This window comes from Acomys minous (assembly GCF_964271855.1).
Source record: "Acomys minous genome assembly, chromosome: 8".
NCBI lineage: Eukaryota > Metazoa > Chordata > Mammalia > Rodentia > Muridae > Acomys > Acomys minous.
The window spans coordinates 27,370,267-27,391,955 of record NC_140489.1 but is presented as its reverse complement, the minus strand read 5'-3'; the positions used below and the strand labels follow the sequence as shown (position 1 = coordinate 27,391,955).

At 39.7% G+C, this 21,689-nt stretch overlaps 1 protein-coding gene across 4 annotated transcripts in view; it reads right to left on the bottom strand.

The window, feature by feature from the left end:
• CEP128 (centrosomal protein 128) overlaps positions 1–21,689 on the bottom strand; it is a 361,366-nt gene that overhangs the window by 60,925 nt on the left and 278,752 nt on the right. For 2 of the 4 annotated variants that reach the window (XM_084791446.1, XM_084791447.1), the window contains exons 21-22: positions 14,939–14,988; positions 2,948–3,037 (exon numbers count right to left, since the gene is read on the bottom strand). In XM_084791446.1, coding sequence (XP_084647572.1) covers positions 2,948–3,037; positions 14,939–14,988 — 140 coding nt within the window. Of the gene's footprint in view, positions 1–2,844; positions 2,871–2,947; positions 3,038–14,938; positions 14,989–21,689 lie in introns of all 4 variants that reach the window. The other 2 variants (XR_014780873.1, XM_084791448.1) reach the window with 2 other exon arrangements.

Genomic DNA, 21,689 nt, shown 5'->3' with positions numbered 1-21,689 from the left:
AACTAGCTGGCAAAGGATCCTCCACTCTCCAGCTCCCCATCGCTCTGCTTACACTCACGTACCAAAATTTCCAATTTAGTAAGTGGGTATAGGAATCAGGTCCTCAGGCTTGCACAGCAGGCACTTTCCTAACTGAGCCATCTCAACAGGTCCAACATCAACTCTCTCTAGTGCAGAATCATACTGAACCTACTATCCCTTTAATAAAGGATATTTGTATGAAACTAAATGCAAGTACTATATACACTTTTGCTTCTGGATTATTTCCTCGTAGCAAGCAGTTGCAGTTAACAGTTTGTTAGCCATAGTTTAATAACTAAAAAAAGGTAGAAGTAACTTCAAACACATTATTCCCCAAATGTCAAGATGAATACAAGAAAGGAAGAACAAAGCTTTTATTGACTATTACCATCAAGGTGTTTCCTAGAGGGATTTCAAATAAACTGAAATAAAGTGAAGGTTAAAAAACACAATCTCAATACAGCAACATAAAAGAATCTGTTTATAATACAGCATAAATTGGTTCTGAATATACCATGTGCTATTGTGCTATTATGATCTACACCAGAGACTGCATGTTCCCTTTCAATAGTCAAAGTTACCCTAGACTCTCAAAAGGCTGAGAATGCATGGTATTAGAGAAGTTTGCACCGGTGTGCCAACCATCCACTGTCCAATTTACCTAGCAGTGGGCAATAAGAGATTATCGTTGCCCCATCTCTGTAGATAATATGTGTGTTATTTGTTATTTCATCAACTACTTACATTACTTTTCTTCTTTCAAATTAGCCTACTTTAGGGTCTGAAATAACAAATCAGAACTAATGAAATAAATGAGAAAAACGCCACAATAGCACAATGAAGGCTTTATCTTAAAATGCTGTCACTAAAGCACCAAGCAGACTTACAAAGAAAAGCAAGTGTAAAAGGCCATGTCCAGTCCTGGTACAGACAGTGTCTAATAATACTCCTCGTCATCAAGCCTGATGTGGCAAGTGTCAGAGGCACAGAGACAATCATAGGCTTTAAAAGCCGGCTCAAAGTGTCTCCTCTGCTTTTCCAGTATATTCTCTTGGGTATTACTGTTGTGAAGACAGAGACCTGTGGGCCTGCAGCTGTTGCTGGGTCCGCCTTCTGCTACCATCTCACACGAGCACTTCTGTTCGTGCTTTTGCTTGTTGAGAGGTCATTGCTAGTCCTAACAGGTCAGCTGGCTGTTCAGGAGAAGGTGACATTGTACTGTCAGAAGGGCAGGGTACAGTTTTGTACCTACAGTTAAGGGAAATGCCTAAGGGCCTGAGTGATGGTTTGTGAACTGGGGTATGCAAATGAGGTGGATGAATGAAGCTTTTTAGATTTCTCTCTAGATTTGAGACTGGAAAATACAGCCTAAAAGGGGGGCAAGGGGTTTTGCTTCAAGATGTTATAAATTCGTCTTCTTAACTCTATAAAACTAATATTAAAGTTAGGTACCTTCACTTATTTCAAAAGCAAAAAGCAAAGAATTTTATCTTTTAAAGTGAAGGATAATTTCAAGATTCCTTCTCCTTTTCGATACAATGTAATGGGGTATGAAGGTGTGTGTCTACAAATGTACCTTAAAGAAATAATGAAGATGGAAGAAGGAATTGTCTTTCTCCTGGGAATGCCCAATTCCACATTGAGATGGCTACTAGCAGGAAACAAACTCATTTTTTCAGTGTGTGGCATCTGGGCTACAGCAAAGTAAAAATTATCAGCACATAAGATAAAGCCTGTGGCAGTGACTGTGGCAATGCAAATGACCGCTGATACGATTTTTAAGATTGACTACTCCCAAAGAGACATGCAAGAATAGCAGTTGGGTAGTAGAGAAAGAAAGGCAGCAACTCAGAAAACAACGTATCTTTTTTTTTTTTTCCCAAGGATTTACAGGTATGTCCTGCTCAGTCTTTGGAGGATTTCTGCAAATGTGTGACTAACCTTACAGGTCTCTAGCTATAAGGTTAGTCAACATTTGCAAAAATACCCCAAAGCCCGAGCAGGTCATACTGCAGTGGTGATTACATCATGGCTTACGAGCAGGCCTGTGTTATGGAGAATGTGTAGGGATTAACAGGGTTGACTTGTATTTTCAGCAGAAAAGGGCTATGCACCTGACGACCTCCGAACAGCCCAAGGAAAGCCCTGAGTATGCCATCTGCTTTGCTTCCCTCAAGGGCACACATCTGGGCTTCTCAGAAGAAAACGATCACAAGGAACCCCATACAAACACAGGGCACTTTAACCACACCCCTCCCTCCCGAGGACTGAGTCAGTCATTGTCTGCCCTGTGTGTCACACAGTTGAGTCTTAAATGGCACAACCACACAGTCCATCTTTGTGATTCAGTGGCTTCGTCATGTGCCATTCCAATGATCCACACCCTAATTTACACACGGTCATGTATGCAACCCTCTGCAGGGGACACATCAGACACATGCACACTTTTCCATTTTACACTCTACCCATGTGTTCCTGTGTGTAGCTACTTCTCAGTGTTACATGCCAGAGGGGATGCAGCTGAGGAATATCAAGTCTCAAGCTGGAAAGTTTAAAACAAACTATTTGGCTGACTTTGTGTTACATTTTCTTCTTCCTATTTGGTTTGGCTTTAATTAAGACACTATTATTAATCTGTAATACACACAGACAGGTGGATAAAGGATACAAAATAAACCTCAGATTACCTGGCCTTGTAGAAGCTATTTTTTTCTTTTTCTTTTCTTTTTTTTTTTTTTTGTTGTTTTTTTGTTTTTATAAACATCTAATGATACAGAGGAAAAAAACAAGTAACTTGTTTACATGTCCCTGTAGGAAGCATACCTGAAGGCTGGATTATCCTGTATGTCCTAAAATAAAGCAGATGCATTTTTCAGCTATTCAATTTTTAAATATCCTAAAGATTCCTATCTATGAAATACTTAACTGCTTTATCTTCAGATTGAGCGGCATTCTGAGTTTTCACTGAAGACTGACTAGCCTCTTCCCAAGGTGGAAGTTTAAAGAGCAGATTCGGCTGTTTAAGAGAGATGTGAGTTATGAAAGAGTTGGAGAGCTTGCTTATCTTAAAGTTATTGGGAGTGCTCAAAATAGTATAGTGATAAAAATAACACAAATACAGACCATAATTTCCAACTAATATTTAAAATTTCTACATTTAGAGAAAATGAAACCATGTAGTGCTATAAAATGGTTCCCCAGATAAGTCCTTATCCAACTAAAAACCACAAAGTCTAGAGAAATCATCACTTGAAATCTCAAACACTGTCCCTTCCAGGATGATAAAGAACACAGGGATTTAGGTTAATGCACCCAAGCTGCCTTGATTTCACAACGCTGTACTGAAAGAAATGGATATTCAGTCCCCAGGTCTAAAAAGAGATGGAATAAATAGAATTCTGTCTTTCCAGGAGCCACCCCGAGCAGTCTCAGCTACCATGAGTGCTACCCAGACTCTCAAATATACCACGGATAATGCAACATCCAGGATGCTGAGTGACAGTATACCACAGAGGTCTGATCATATGACATTAGACCTTCCCTCCCTCTGCCAAATTACTCCAAATTCTACCAACAGAAATCTTATCCTGTGTGGAAGTGAAAGACTTATTCCCAATTTCCCTGTGCTGGTTCATCTTACAAAGGTCAAACATTTTTTTCCATAAGATTATCTTGAAGCTAGTGGGGAGCCAGGGGAGTGGCCAGATTCAGGCAGCTACCTGTTTTCATAGGACCATGCACTGTAATGGGCATTATATTTTTATTCAGCTGAACAAAACCAAAGATGAATAATACTATGTGAAATTGTATGAAATCAAAATTTCAGTGTTCAGAAGCAAAGCTTTATTGGAGCACAGCCTGGTGAATACTTATGCCTTGTCTATGCCATTTTCCATGATGCAATGCACAGCATGAGCATAGGTCCAGATTCTAAATGCACAACTGAATCTGGACCTTTCAACAAAGCATGGTGGCTACTGAAAAACTTTGATGTCTGTTGAGAATTACTTTCTGAGCTGAGTATACCTGTAATCCCAGTACTCGGAGAGGCAGAGACAGGCAGATCTCTGATAATTCAAGGACAGCCTTGACTATAAAGAGAATTCAAGACAGCCAAGGCTACACAGAGAAGCCCTGTCTTGAAAAACCACACACACACACACACACACACACACACACACACACACACACACACACACACAAACACGGTGGGCAGGGGCAGGAGAGAAGAAAGAGGAGAGAAAAGGAATGCCATATGATTTTTATCCAGCTTTAAAAAACTCTATAGAAGTTCGGTATGCAATAAATACCAATGCTCGGGCTACAAACTATTCTTCGTGCTATTGTTTATTTCTTTCAGGAATTTTTGTTTTTTATTTTCTTCCAATGCCTTGGTTCCTCTCTTTCCCCTTCCTTTGTTTCCACTAATTTATGTACTTAATTCCTTCACCATTTATTAAGATAGGCACTATGTCAGACATAACATCAATAAGGAAGATAAAGTCTGTCTATCTTTACAGAGCTCTCTATTCAAATGAAAACAAAGCTATAAATAGAGAAGGTAGCCAGGGATCGTGCTGCGATATGAGCAGAGGTTCCTGTGCAGAGGTTGGGCAGGTTCAGTCCTAACAAGAGGCAGGATCTGAGAGGGAGCTTAAAGGATGGACCGGAGAAAGCCACTGAAAGTCTAGGGAAGAGAGGAGTGGGTAGCAATGCAAAGGTCAGGAGATCAGGAAGATTTTCCTGAATTCCAAGGTTTGAGAGCAGAAGAGACACAGTGTCCTCACCGTACTCTCTACTCCGACATCTTTCAGTTGCCTGCATCAAATATCAACACCGGGTTTTTCAAAGTTTAGATGTCAAAACTTGTATTAGCTACCTTTAACATATGTTCTTAATTTTAATATTCCCCCCACATTCCCAAGAGCAGATTACTATTAATTTCATTAAAAATGAATAACAGTGAGAACATCATGTTTACATCGTGGAGCTTTGTCTGTAATGCAGGTCTACGCCAAATGAATCTAATTCACCCCCTCTCCTCCCGCCATCCCCCCTTTTTCTTCTTTGTGTCATCTTTACTTCTCTTGCTATGTAGGTCAGGCTGGCCTTGAACTTGCAATCCTCCTGTGTCAGCCTCCCAAGGCCTACTATTCTCATTCTTGAAATCCTGTCTTAACAGTCCTAGGAAATGAAGCCATGGAAATGCAGCGCGCTGATGATGAGGTTTTGTGAGCAAAAAGGTAGTAAACACTTATTAGTTATCATGGCTACTTTGTGTATCTGTTTAGAGATCCATTGAAAAACTCTTCTGAGACCTCCTCCTTAAAATTCCTTATGCCAGGAGGGCACTCCTGAGCCTTACCTTTAAAAGCTGTCAGATGGCAGTGCAACAAGAAACACACTTATCACAGTAAAATTTAATGTTCAGATAAAAACTATGACTTGTACATTTGTATACTTATTTCACTACATCAGAAAAGGAATGTATTTTTGCTGTATGTGTTTTTAAGTAGGTTCCAACAACAGGCAAGCTCTAACACATGGGTTCAAACACACTGGGAGAACACTGGAAGGATAAAGTAGGCATCCTAAACACAGGAGCTGAGGCACCACGCAGTCACAGGACACTGCTGTGTGCGGACATCCCAGATCTCTGAGATGCAGGCTGCAGAATGCTCTTCATTATCAGGGAGCACACAGCTCCGAGACGGCCTCTACTTGTGGAAAATGTATTGGCTCTCTGCTAAAAAGGCCAACTATTCAATAAGAATGAGTAAAAATGGTAGAAGGTAGCACGGAGGCAGTGCCTTCTATCTCCCTTCATGAGTGAGTACAGAGATATTAAGACATTACATGACATTTAAATCCAGAAACAGATGTAGTACAGATGCTGGAAAACAAGAGTTCATTGCAGCTAATTTTAAAAAACTGAAAACAATCATGGATTATGATCTGAGGAAATGCTTATTAGCCATTTTTCCAGCTCATTTTAGTTTTATCACCTTTTACACAATTTAAAATTTATGGAAATGTTTGAATGGTGCATTTAATTTTTGCCAGAATATTTTGAACTTGGTTTAAGGCTGAAATTGAAGAAGCCTGAGGAGGGTTTTAATAACAACTTTCCTCAGTCTGTTTATTTAAAACATGATGAATAAGCACAAAGAAAAGGTGCAGAACTGAAAAAAGAAAACTGATCCTTTCTCCTTCCTAGAAGTGTTTGAGGTTTCTGGATTTTCAGCATCTGGAACCAAGAACTGAAATCTTGCTCGCCTATTAGTAGCCAAATGTATCTGATACTGCCCTCGGCATTGAATGTGCATAAACTTAGTATCTAAGGGCTAATGAGTTCTTCTAAAGTTAAAGAAAGTCAACAAGATGCTTCATTAATGTTAAGTTGTTAGTGTTGCCCGGATTCTTTAATATGATAAAAAAAATTTTAAAAAAATTAATGTAATTAAAAAACCCACAAAATTTCCTATTTTCTTCTATTTTGACAAAAGAAGATGCCAATAATTTAGCCACACTAAATCTCTCCTGTCTGTCAATCAGTCATTCTCATAAGAATGAAAGAATGATATGAAGAAGAAAAAAGAGAACCCAAGAACCAGAGGTGGTGGTGGTAGTTGTTCGAACCTCCATGTTCCTTAGCTCTTGTGATATGCTAAGTGCAGTCCATAGGAGCCAGGTAGAATTTTACTGTCTATACAACTTTTAGTGTCTTCATCTAGCAAAAGAACAGCAGTATCTACCTTACAGGACTGTGTGATGGCTAAATGGCACAGACTTACAAACATCAGCAGTGTATGAAATAAAAACCTGCTCTGTAGTGATCAATTCAGAGTCCCTACCCACCTGCTGCACAGACTATCACTCTGGGATGACTTAACACAGCCTTTTTGTTGTTCCTGCAGTTGGTTCTGTTTTTGAATGAAGTCACACTCTACAGTCTAGGCTGACCCTGAGGGCAACCCTCTATCTTACAAACAGGAGCCATTATGCTCAAGTTGATGTGGCCCAATATTGATAGGAATTAGGAAGGCCACAGAAAGGTTTGTGAGACTTAAACACAGTGAGTTTTCAAGATCCCACCCTTGGAATCTTTCAGAAGTCCACTGAAGTATTTCTTTTTTTTTTAATTTTTATTAATTTATTCTTGTTACATCTCAATGGTTATCCCATCCCTTGTATCCTCCCATTCTTCCCTCCCTCCCATTTTCCCCTTATTCCCCTCCCTTATGACTGTTCCTGAGGGGGATTTCCTTCCCCCTGTATATGCTCATAGGGTATCAAGTCTCTTCTTGGTAACCTGCTATCCTTCCTCTGAGTGCCACTAGGTCTCCCCCTCCAGGGGACATGGACAGAACATTCTCCACAGTTGAGTGGAGAGTGGGGTATGACTTTCACATGAACACTGAAGTATTTCTTCACCTTCTATAAACTCAGTCGGAGACCAGGAAGGGCGAGAACCAACTACAGTTTCTTTTAGCAATATCCAATTCACGTCTACAGAGAATCGTCTCACAGGTCAATGGAAATTTGTTTCAACCAGAAAGGTATTAGTGCAGTGTTGGTTTCCAAGTTGTGTCTGCTCATGGTGGTCATTACTTAAAATACTGTTTTTTACAATCATTGTTACCAGAAGGGGAAAGACAGAACAGACTAACATGGCTGCCTTCCCACATCTTAGGCCTGTTTAGGGCTGTCAAATGAAATGCCCAAGTAGTAAACTCTTAACGGGCACAACACTAAAATGGTCACTTAACTCCAGCAATGCAAGTGGGGATGCCCTAGGTGTATGGAGGCTGTTGGCTCTGGAGCCTGGCAGACTTTCCCCACAAGCTCTACACCATTTAACACCATGATGAGCGGGCAACAGTTCTTGTTTTTCTGAAGAAAACACAAGCTGCAATGTACGTCAATCCCTGAGCCCCTGGAGCCCAGAGTGGGCTCTGAGTGTGCCATCTCAAGGAGTGGGTCACAGAATGCCTCTGTGATGTCTGCTGCCAGGGAGAGAGGGTGCATGCAGATGCATAAGTTGCTCTTGTGAGAGCAATTTATAAAGTCTGAAAAAGACGCTGGCTGAAAGTATTTCAGGAAAGTGTCTGTTACAGAGTGAAATTGGGGCCTTTAAAGACTATGCTTTGTCTTCTGCTTTGCAAATGTTTCCAAATAGTGTCTCTCTTTCAGGATGCTTTCATATTGCCTGGACTCAGAAAACTGCTGAGTCCCATGGACTTGTGCTTTTCATACTGGTAAATAAACAAAGCCCGGCACGCTTTTATATTTCTTTTACTCTAAAAAGAAACAGCTTAGTCAATCAACCTCTGTATATTAGGTAACAGAAGACTTCTCTTGGGGTATTCTATTTTCAATTTTTATTCAGTCATAAATTGGAATTAAAATTAAGTTGCAAGTTTCAGGTAAAATAGAGTGATAAAATTTAATGATCACTAAAATACCAGGTGAGATGCACTTTACTGAGCCTGCTTCCCTGTTTTCAGGAGGCCTCCTGATGTAGTAAATCAAAGTGCGCAAATCTAATGAGCTGGGACTCTGCTTCACCCAAAGACATGCTGCTAATGTTCATCTCTGCTGAGACCTCAGACCGAAAGTGAGACTTAGTAACTCTCTTCGCCTCTCAGGAAAACTGATTTTAATGAGCTATTAATCGTCTTGCTTTCAAAATGGCAAAGGATGGCCTACCCCTTCCCCATAATCATGCATGCTTATTTTTGCTGATGGTGTTGCTTAGAGCACCCCACCCCTACACTCCTTACTTAAAACAAACAGACACACCATCATTGGCCTGCATTCTACAGGATGCATCCTGGGAAGGCTGCACATGCCCATGTGTGATGTTACACATTCTGGTTTCTAGGTTGACAGGAATGTCATCAACTCTCAAGAGTCATCCTATGAGAAGAGAGGCTGTCACATGCCCTTCCAGCTTAAGGAAACCTTAAACAGTTAATTCCAATTTGTCATTTTTTTTAGACTGAGAATTCCAAAAATACCCTTCACTGCTCCCAAGAAAATGAGTATTTCTGGGGCATGAATTGCTCCAATTCATCAGCCTGAGAGGACTGAATCCACTTCACCATTACAGCCTTTTGAAAAGAACTTTGAAGAGCTTCTTAGCAGCAGCCCCACCCCTTCATTTGCACACTGAGAGAAAGCACAAGCTTTTGTTACTCTACAGCCTGCTGGACATAATTGACAGGAGAACCCTGGAAAGGAGCACATCGGACTGTCACAAGTCCAGTTTCTGCCATGGTTGTTTAGCAGTAGGACTGGCCATCTCCTGGGTCTGCTAAGATATGAATGCATTATCCTGTTAGCTTCTGCCAGGGCATTTATTCATGGTGGGTTGTTTTTTGTTTGTTTCTTTCTTTGTTTGTTTTTGTTTTTTGTTGTTGTTTTTTGTTTGTTTGTTTGTTGTTGTTGTTTTTTGCCTAGTTACTGCCAACTCTTTATTGGTATTTTCTATTATAAAACCCTCTAGATTAAGATTTTTCAGGTTAGTTTAAAAAAAGGAAATTCATTCCTTATTCTATTCTTTTCTCTTAACACTTTGTACTGCCATAGGATGCTCATAAGTAGCCAGCATAAAGTAATGGCTATAGAAACATTATCTTCATTGTAAATGGTTTGCCTAAGTACCGTGGAGGTGACAGAATCAAAAGCTAACAACCTTCCAACTCTAAAATAGTTGTAAAACCAATCATCATCATCAAATTCTTCAGACAGAAGATGAAAAACTATTTTTTAGAAGCCAATTAAAACAGAAATTAAATGTTGTTATAGGTCACCTGAGAAGGCGAATGTTATTATTACTTAATATCCTTCAGGGAATAGCTCTGAAAAATATCATCTAAGATTTACTTCAACAATAAAAACTCCCCCATCTTGAACAAAGGAGTTAGCTCTCATTTCCAAGTTAAACTTCAATGGTAGTAAATAATTTGTCATGAAATACCTGTGGCAACATTTGGGTTATAGATGGCCTTACTAAACACTTCTACTCTCTATGATGGTGGAACCGACACTCATATACAGGTCCACAATCAACCTTATCCTTGTTCCTGTTTTCTGCTTCTTAACTTATTTCGGATAGCCAGACACCTGCTTTCCTTCAGCATGTTCTGCCCAATAATGAACTTAAAGTACTGGCTGCTCATGGACCACACAGAAGAGCAAAGGAAAGAGCTGGAGGAATAGGAGAGAGAAGTGGGGAAGAGGGATAAAGAAGAGGAAGGAAGAGGAGTGAAGGAAAGCAGGGGGCAAGAGGGCAGGTAGCTTCCACGAGGGCAAACACCTCCTCCGGGTTCTTTAACGCTATTCTCCTAGCAAAAGCTCCTATGTCTGTCATGCATCAGACATATAGTGAGCACATGCACCTCAAACTCAGTGAGAACCTGCCAGGGAACAAGCATTTCATAGTTCACATCCTAAGTCTAGCTTGCAGAAGGTAGACCTGTCCGTGTCCCTAATTCATAAGATTTGTAATGTCACCTCAAAAAGAAGAGAAAATTTGCATTCAACTAAGCGTTTAATCATTCCAAATAAAATGGAGAGAAAGCTGACTGCAGATGAACAAAAGAGGAAGGGACTAAGAGTTGGTGGTTCCTTTGCTTAGTGACTCTCACAAAGCAAACTGAGATGTGATTTGTGTGAGTGTGTGTCTCCACATGTGTACGCAGGTGCATGAGTGCAGGTCAGAGGACAAAACAAGTGAAGTTCCTCAGAAGCTACCCTCTTTTTACTTTTAACTTATTATTTATTGATTGATACAGAACATCTCACTTATTTGGAACTCACTGAGTAGGCATACTGGCTAGGCAGATAGGAACCCACTTGCCTCCACCTTCCCCATACTGGGACACACCATCAACATCGCTGGCTGTTACATGGGTTATGTGGCATTTTCTGGACAGAGCCTTGTGATGCTTTTCTTAAGTGTACTTTTTGCACTGTGGGGGTTTACAGAGGAACATAAAGGAAGAACTTGAAGTCAATGAGAAATGAGCCCTATACGTTGGTACTTGAATAAATGAAAAGCAAGCTAGCTATTTTAGTAAATTAATACAGTTTAGTAAATTAAGGGAAAATAGATTCCCTTGTGTCTATTGAACAGTTTCTATCTATTAGCAAGATTAAAGAGATTTGTTTCCTTCAGTGTATCTCAAACCCACGTGCAAATAGTACTGTGCTACTGCACCAGGAAGAAAAAAAAAGGAGCTAGTTGATGTGATGCCCTAACGAAGAACTTTGGTAATTACCAACTGCATTGTAACCAGCCAGCTGTCAGAGTTACCTCCATTGTCTCCGATTCGTTGGAAGACTGATAACATTCTCCTCCTGCCATTTCACCCTTTCCTGCTACCTCTTCACACACTTGACACTTACTGACCCTCACCCAGTGCATTAAAGGAGAATGGAGGGCAGAACATGAGTAGAAAGGGACAGAGATTGGGAGGGGGGAAGAGAGGAAGAAAGAGGCAGATAGAGAAAAAGAGGAATCAGTGGAAGGGGGTGGGGTGGGACTGTAAGTCCTTGTCAAAGCTTTTAAATGGAAAGTGACATGGTGAGTGTAGTTTGTCAGTGCCTGCGGAGGTGAACGAGTGGTATTTATCTGTTCAATATACAGAGCCTGACCAAGAACCTACTATGTGCACAGCAGTAGATTCTTAGAAAATGAAATACATGAGAGTTATATCATAGACATGGCAGGATTACGGGGATAGTGTATTTTAGTTCTAAGGCCAAACACAGAACTAAAAAGATTCATAGATATAATAAATATTTATTCTGGTCTCTTATCTATTTTCCCCTTAATATGAACAAAATACAGACACTAAGCTTCAGGATACTTTATTCTCTTGGAGTTTTTCACTTTACGCCTTGGCTACCTCAAGGCTTTTGTATTTATCTGTGATGTAAATAGTGGTATTCCCTATAATCTTGCCTAGGCTTTCATTTTTTTTTTCTCATTATCCATATTCCTGTGACTGTTAGGTCGCCCAAATGCTGTGGACAACAGAGCCCGTGCCATCTAATTCTACATGCCCACTCCAAGGGCCTTCTGGTTTGTAGACTCAGGATCACCACATAAACACACCCCATCCCTGGGCACTTCAACACACCAGGAACTAAATACTCACTTTCTGACATTAATAAACATAAATACTCATGTCGTGGCCTCAGCATGCAATCCAAGGGCTTTTCTTAATAAATTTTTACTTTCTAAAAGCTAACCCATTTTTCTTTCTTATTTTCTTTCTCTATTTCCTTCCTTTCTTCCTTCCCAATTTCCTTTCTTCCTCTGCAAATCATAACAGTATAGTAAGATGCCCCTCCCTTCTTCATACTGGCTGTGACCTAATGCATGATACCACTATCTCTTGGCAGGATTCTCCCAAATCCCAAGTGGAATGGCCTTCTTGCATTCAATCTTAACTTGGTCCCAGTTATTTTCAACTTTATAGTCAGATACAATCAAGATACAAATAACATCCCCAAAACCTGGGAGTGTGCCCTTCTACCACAGCATCCCCAGCAACTAAACTTCCTCCAGATCCCAAACTTCCCTAGATGACTCTTAAAGATCATTCAAACACTGGCTTTAGTGACCCTACTCACATAGTCCTTTCATGCTGGCTCAGCCTATCTACTTTCAATCTATTTACTCTCCTTCATTTTCATCAGTCCTACCTACAAGAAACAAGGACTAGTATTCTTATTACATGTTGACACACTAACATTTCCTTTAACAAGTTTTCAATATTTCACTGTAAGGAGACATTTAATGTTTTTCCATGATTCTGATAGTGAAGGCAAGAATATAGCCGTGATACAGAAGCGGCTTATCTAACTATCTAGCACCCAGCAGTGTTGTATACTAATATGTCATCATCCATTCAATATTTATTCAATGAATCTATAGAAATCTGATTAGATTTAAGGACATGGAAAGCACACCATGGGAAATAATGTTAAATGCAGACTGGCCATGACACATGCGCATATGAGGATAGTAAGCTGCTAGTAAATAATTCTCTCTTCTGGGCTAGTCTACTCGAAACTGAACACTTCAGGGAGACGGTTCTATGATTTAGTATCACACATAAGAAGATGGGCACAGCCAAGTTAACTGAGCTGCCTGACGTAACCCAATGACTCAGAGGCAGAGGCACGCTGTAAAACACAAGCTCTTGACTGCCACTCTTTACTGTCATCATTTTTTCTTTTTCTTTCTTTCTTTCTTTCTTTCTTTCTTTCTTTCTTTCTTTCTTTCTTTCTTTCTTTCTTTCTTTCAATTACCAGGTTAAAAACTCATCTTACTTTAGTGGCCCTCTCTGAATTCCCACCTATGTTATTTCTACTGGAGTACAGAAATTCAGAGATCTATAACCATGTCCCCTGGGTTTTTCCTCTACTCTTTAACAGTCAGGACTCCTCTAGGATGTGCCTCTGACCTCCTGTCATGCTGAGGGCGCAGCAGATACTAGCTGACACGAAAAGTGATGGCAATGTTCTATTCTCCAGTGGAAAGACAGCATGTTGTACTATGTATATCTGTAAATGCCCATGGCAACCCGGCTGGTCCACTTTTTTTGGACTGGTGGACATTTTGATAAAAATGGTACTGATAATCAATAAACACCTGAGAAGCAACATAGGCACTACATTAAGGAGGTGACTTATTCCAAGGTTTGCATTATGCGGGAAAAACAATCTGAGCTACCATTTTAAAAGATTAGCTACAGCCAATAGATATGCTAACACACGTTATTCTGGGGCTGATGGTAACTGTAACACAGTGCTTTCTAGAGTAAATATCACTGGTACTCATTTCAGAGGTAAGTAGGGTGGGTATATATTGGATATTATTCCTGACCTCATACTTGTTTGCTTTTTATATCATAATACAGTGGTGAAAGGTTAAAAAAAATCTATACAAAACTATGGCTAACATATGTCACCTTCAATACACGTCCAGGACTATGCTAGCTGGGCATTGTCAGTTCAGTTATACAGTTTTCTCCTCATGGATACATTATCAAAGGAAGAAAACCCAACTAAAAACCACCTGCCTTGTTTGCTGTGGTCACCCTGACCCATTCTTCATTAATGAGAAACAAATATATTCACCCCCAAAGCATGCATGTTTTATTCTTTAGTCTTGCTTTCCTGCTCAAGGCCCACAGAGATCCACAAAAGCTCAGAGTATTTACAGTGTTTAATATCCAATGTGAAATTAAGTGAACTCGCTCTGTCCTGTGAATAGGAGTGATTACATCTGTTCTAATGAAGAGAGGCAGGTGAGATACCCATTTGCGAGCTAGCACTGTGGAAAAGCAGGGAGGAAGGTCTTTCAGATACTGACTGAACAGCAATTGCTCAGGCCGTGGAACTGCCAATTAGAATTGTAACAGAACCTTTCAAACATAATTTTCCTTCCAAAAAATCTGCATACATCCCAGGTAAGTTGGAAGTCTATACAAGGTAAGTCTCGCCTTCCATGGGTGTGCTAGCTGTTCTAGTTAATTACTGGTGGACAGTTTGACTTTCACTTGAAAATATACATTGTATAAATTCATTCTCATCTGCCAGCTCTGCTTTATGGGAGTGTGTTGTGTTCATGTTTAAATGCCGAGGTCTCCATTATATCGTACCAAGTCAGATGAGGTTTTTAAGAATAGCCTAGGGGTAGCCTGGCCACCTCCTTTGAATTTGTAAGTGCTCTCAGAGACAAATAAGGGAAGCAAATTCAGACTTCAATTTTAATGTTCCCATGTGGTTACTTGTAACCTCATGCGCTGGAGCAGTCTGAATATGGTAATAAAAGCAGATCAGAAAAGCAAATATTTTTGTCACCATGATACCTCCCCTATTGGAGAATTGACTTTACCTGGAGAGTTTCCATTTCTTCATCTTTTCTTTGAGTCTCTTCTAGCAGACCTATAATAAGAAAATAAGCCCCCATGAAAACGCAATGCAAAAATGGCTTGCTTCTCAAATCAAATGCTTGTTAAGGTGTGAGAAACGGTGTGGAAACAATGCCCTTTGCTTCCACTGGTGAACCCTGTGGGTATTCTCAACCTTGCCAACTCCAAGCCAGATCAGGGCCCCTGGGAGCCCTCATCTTTCTAGGAAATGAAAGAGTCATACCAACTCTGAAATTAAAAGAACATATCAACATCTGAAGTATTTTATCCAATGATTATATAACCAACATGTAACTCAAAATTCCTTAAAGGAAAATTTAAGAACAAGACATTTTCTCTTAAAGTAAGTTTTCAAATCAAGTCCCATCCCCAAAGTCAATTTTTATAACCAAATTAGAACACCTTGCAATAATGACTGCTATTAATGGAAGAAGAATACCCCATCAACTGTAAAGTCTTATCATTCCTAATTATCATTTTATACTGCAAGAGTGGGGCGTGTTACAGGTATATTGGACCAACAGCTTGGCATCATCTCAGAGAAATGAACGCTAGAAGGAAGAAGAGTCAACTGAAGAAAGAGATGCACCTTACTGCACACATTCGGTCAGTTTCCCAGTACATTAATTTATGCACTTGCTATAAAGGGAAATAAACTCGGCCAGTGGAGCTTTCTGCCTCTAGCTGTACCTGTGCTATGATCTTATTACATTTCACAAACCTAAAGAAGGCTGCACTGGGTCAGAACTTGGATACAATTGGCAAGTTGTACACCTTTAGCAGTTCATTTTAGAATAAGCATTGGTACTACATTGCAACTGGTTTACTTTTCCAAGAGGCTGTGCTGCAGAAGGGTAAAACATTACTGGAGAGATCCAATATGCATATCAGAGAGGCAGACACAAGTGTTTTAGCAGGTGCTAAAATAGATACAGCAGGAAGAAGTAACATAAAAGGCCAAAGTAACACAGGTGTGTGTCAAACCCCCAAGTGTTGCCCTGAAACTGATGGAAATATCACTCTAAGTGACAAGTGATGGGCAGTGAGCCTTTGAAACTCTGCACTGAAGACTGTGCTCTAAGAGGGCCACAGAGGTGGGAGGCAATCCCCACAAGATGCAGTGTTGCACTGAGGAGTCACAGGCAGTTTATGTCTGGTATTCTTTAAAGGAAAGGACTTTGACTCCAAACCCTTCCCTAATTAAGAGAATCAATGGTAAAGCAGCACAGTGCTGTTTGGGGTATAGTTTGAGGCATGGTTCCATCGGCATTTCAGGTTTCTTAACAACAAGGTATAGAAACAAATGTGGGGTGTGTTAGACTGCGCCGTGTCCTCAGCTATCAGATTTCCTTTCACTTTATTCTCCTTCCTGCATCTAGGCTAGCCCTTTGACTTGATGCTACCTAAAAACCTCTGTCACTGGCTTTTGCATATTTGTACTTCTTCACGCCATATGGAAAAGCCCCAGAAAAATCTGCTAACGACAAGGATGCTTCCTACCTCTGCCATCCAGTAGGCAGCCAGGATATGCCCAGAAGCTGAGCTGCCCAGCTGATCTGAAGGTGACTACAGCTGACTCAGACTGATGTCCAACCAAGAACACACACACTGTCCAGCTAAGCCCTGTACCACTCCAACTCAGAGAATATTGAGCTTAAGAATAGGATTATGAACTACTTTCCTGAAGCCTACCTAGTGATCATGGCTGAGAAGCATGCCATGGCTCCTACCAAAGCCTCCCATAGCCAAATGGATTGACAATAAAGAAGCGCAGCGCTGTTTTGGGATGGATTTTGGAGAAGAGTTTTCACTGGCATTTCAGGTTGCTTAGTAACAAGGTATAGAAACAAACTAGGACTGAATCTAGGAGAACACAGTATAAGGCTTCCAAAGAGGGAGGAACCACAATACTGTCCCCACTGAGTATGCCTAGTGCCCCTTGCCATGATGAGTGATTCTGTTGTTTGTTCTCACAGTAAATGCACAAAGCCATGTTCGTTCTCACAACAAAGACAGGAAACTGTAACTCACCTAGTAAATGTTAAAGCCAAATCTACAGCCTTGTTTTCCTAACTTAAAATCTACCCAGCATAGCATGCACTCACTTGTACCACTCAGTACTTAATTATACTTGTCTGTTATATATTCTTTAAAGTACATACATTTGCATCCTCTGACCTGCTTTAGGAATCTTTAGGTACCAACATTCGGGACTTCCCATCTTTTCAACAGTTGCCTCTGTACCTTTGACATTTAACTTAAAACCTATTAATTGCATTGCTCAGATACCTCTGTCGGGAATGAAGAATGGGGTTATGAGCCTGTGTAGGTGAAGACTGCCTAGTGTTGTGACTGAGAAAGAACACTCTATTGCCAACAGAAGGAAGCTAGGAGAATACAGTAAGACTGCCAATGATGTGAAGGAACACAATGTTGTCCTTGCTAGTGCCCCGCATCATAAGGAGTGATCTCATTTGCTCTCACCAAGCTTGGAAGAAATGACTGGGATGAGAGGCTGGAGGGCTGCTATGCTCCCCTGCTCAGCACTGGCACGCTCTAGCTCTCCTTTGTTATAATCAACTGCCACAGACAGACGCTGCTGTGACTAAGCAAAGGCTAGCAAGGTTTTCCTTAGAGTGAGGTTTTTAAATTAGCTGAGGTGCGGGATAGGGGTGGGGGGTGGGGGGTTGGGGGGGGAAGGGTGGTGCGCGCCTTTAATCCCAGCACTTGGGAGGCAGGTGGATCGATGTGAGTTTGAGGCCAGCCTGGTCTACAAAGTGAGTCCAGGACAGCCAAGGCAACACAGAGAGACCCTGTCTCGAAAAACCATAAATAAATAAATAAATAAATAAATAAATAAATAAATAAATAAATAAATAAAAAATTAGCTGAGGCTTACCCATTCTGATGTATAGTATTTGGAGGAGAGAGCTTTCCCGGGGGAGGGGGAGGGGAACCAGGAAATCATAGGTGAAAACCAAAGCCTCTGGTTTCATTTGGTTCCACTTTGTGGACAGTTAGGGTAATACAACACCACAACGGTTTCTGGTAAGATGTTTTCATACCATTTTCTTTGCGGTCTTTGCAACCAATCACTTGGCTATTTAAGGGAACTGGACACTGTCTTACCTTATTTACCTTATTTCTGTCTTCATGAAAGCAGGTAGCATACTTGCCTTTTAAAGGTGAATTGCATCACCAACACTTACCTAGTAACTTGACTCTCCTTAAAAACATTGAAGATCAACAATATTTTTTTTTCTTTAACCATTTCCTGTAAGACATCTCATTGCCATTCTAACTCAGGGCAGTTGATACTAGGCAGGAAGGTACTTGCGATACAGCAGCTACATAACACTCTGGGCAAATGAATATTGGAGTTCAGACAGTTATTAGCTGTCAACTGCTGTACCCAGTTAGTCAGGCAGAGGACCTGCTCTATGTTCCTATTTGTCCTGCCCATTACTAAGAGGAGTGGAGAACGCAAATTCCCAAAAGTTCAGTGTAAGTCGGTGTATTTTTCTTTGTGGACAGATGTCACAGTAGAATCATATCAAAATAGCACACAGCATCCCACAAGGGACCACAAATGATAGATTTAGCCTACTATAGGCATACGCCTGGTAATTGAGATATTAGCTACATACAAGAGAAAATGGTTGGTTTTTTTTCTTCCTTGGTTATCAAATTATTGTAATAATTGACATGTAAGGATAAAAGAGAGAGCAGAAATAATATAACCATAAATTTTCATTTTCTCTAAAGAAGTGAAGTGCTATTGCAGGCTGTTTAGGATAAGTAAATTATACAAGTTAATTGTTAGTTGATCTAATCATGGTCCTGTCAATTACTAGTTTATTTATATTACAAGAATATGCATCCTAGGTTTAACAGATAGATGTGATTCTATAGATAGATAAGGTAAAATAGTTAGATAAGGCCTTCAAAATCCTCAGAGACCTCCAGAATATGGCATTAAAAGATGTTTTTATTATTTTAAAGATTCATTGGTTTTAATACAGGTTAACTCCTGGCAATACCCAGGCTACCTCAAAGAGGATGATCAGCATCAAAGAACCTCCTTATGGCTTCAAATGTGACAAACCAGCCACTGGGCAAAATGGCCTCGTTTCTACCATAGACAGAATTCTGCCTAAAAATGGGCAAGCTTGGATGTAGGCAGATAAGCAAGTCCTCAATAGTTCCTGCTTCACAAACATCTGTCAGATATACTGGGTCAGAAGGCTGAAGATGATGCTCCAACGTTAGAGTTTTGAGTGACTGTTCAGGCACCAAACTGTCTCTGTCATTTTTTTCACTTTGGAAGCTGCTAACCTCTACTTCTTGTTTACTCAGGTAATTAATTTTATTCCTTCCCAAGTCTCTGATGGGACTGAAGACCGGATAGTTTAGTTTTACAATTAAGCTTAGTTGTTTAGGGATTAAGATTTTGTTTAGGTCTAGATAGATATTTTGAGTTGATAGAGATGAGATATGATAGATATTGATTTACATTCAGAATTTTAGATGCACCAAGAGAGGAAAGAAGTCTTCTTCAAGGCTGCCAAATACAAATAGCTAAAACACTATGAATGTAACATTTACGTAATTCCTGACGGTTTCATGGTTCTACTTGCTGTGTATTTATTTTATACATATATGTGTGTATGTGTAATAATATAAATGCACATGTAAAAAAGAAAAAAACCAAAACAACAACAAATGAATTATATAAACACATATATCTAGTATTTATTGCTAATAAATAATTTAAAAGGCCAAAAGAGGCTGCTGTAGAGGTTTTGGCCCTGCTTTGAGACAGATCCTCATAGTGTCAAGGTGGAATGCAATACTTCAAATGACAGTGATTTAAGAACTTCTGATCTACTCCCCTTACATCTCACAGATGAGGACTGAGTTCCAAGACATTCAGTGTCCATATACTGGGTCCAGAGCTTCTACATCAAACCTTGGTTTTCATGAAACAATGGCTGCCCTCCTCTACATTTCAAGACCTGCATTGAAATGTTATATCATTTCCTCCTCAACCACACATGCTTGAACATCGTCTAGTTCTTCTAACAAAGTGAAAGAAAACTCCACCTAAGGTCATGAATCTGAGAGAAGCCCTCCCATGCCTACCTATCTACATTGATGGCTCTCCACTCCAGGTTGCATCACCATGCATGACTGATGAAAATCAAAGACTCAAACAATTGTTTAGAATATTAGCATATGCCAAGCAGAATATCTTACAAAACAAAGCAATAAGGAAAAGTGTGGAGTTTTTTCCTTGAATGATCACTGAACAATTTTCCAACTCAATATGACACCAGCTAGCAGATATTTCTACCTCATTTTACTAGTCAAAGTAATAAGGTAAATATAGTCAAATATGTCTGGCTTTTAATTAGTATTGTTGACTTTCTTGGTTCCATATCCATGGATTCATCCAACCTAAGCTTTAAAATATTCTTTTAAAATATTATATGCAATGACCATTTACAGAACTTTTCTCCCTTTGTCAATGTGCCTTAAAAAGATGGTGACTATTAATGTGTCATTTACATTGTGTTGGCTATTATAAGTAATCTAGGGATGGTTTAAAGAACATGAAATGGTTATATACATACTACACTGCTAATTAAGTAGAGAAACTTGCTGCCACCAGATTTTGGTATCTGTAGGAACCAATCCCCAGCAGGGACCAAGAGACAAATAAATATACAAACACTTAAAATAATGGCAGGTACATAATAAGAAATTAGACATGTTATTATTATATTTTTATTCAGCCTAAGTACCCTTTGTGAAATAAATAAAATGTGTAAAGAGTATCAGCTATAATTTTAAACAAACAAGCCAAAAAGGCCAGTCAGCACACTGTCTTCAGACTCCACCTAAGACAGAAAGCTACATTATTAAAACTCCGTCAGATCTACTGCCACCAACTGGTTATTGGTGAACATGCCACAGTGAGCCCAGAGTTTCCTCATCGGACCTTAGCACAGAAAACACAGGTTAAAAGGAAGAGCAACATTCAAAACCTCTGTCTGTCCTTTGTGGTTTGTGAGATGCTGAAACAACATACTAGTCCACAGATGAGGCTGAACTGGCCCAATACATGATGGCTGGATAAACAAATGGTTTACAGGCTGCTGTCTGTCTTGGTTATGTGGTAAGACACATAAATACAGGTACTCATTTTTTTTTTTCATTTAAAGCTAATTCATTTCTGGGAAAATATTCCCCAAACTTCAACAGTACAGGGGAGGAGAGAAAGAAAGAAAGAAAGAAAGAAAGAAAGAAAGAAAGAAAGAGAGAGAGAGAAAGAAAGAAAGAAAGAAAGAAAGAAAGAAAGAAAGAACAAGACACTATCTCATTCCAATTTGACTCTTCCTAGCTCTGGAGTTGAGGTAGTCAACACTGTTTTGTTATTTCTATAAAGAGAAAGTAAGTGTGTTCACTAAAAAATTAATCATTGTCCTAAATTGGTCAAAGAACTTTTTCGTTTAAAAGAAATACAATTAACAGAATGGGAAAGAAAAATGTGTGATTGACAGTAAACACTACTTCAAGATTAAGTTTCTTATGCCCAAATGATGGCATAAAGTCATGCCTATTCATATTGGTACTACCTCTGAACTACAAAAAAAAATCTTGATTTTTTTTGATGCAGCTACTAAGTTACAGTAATGATTTTTTTCATTTTTA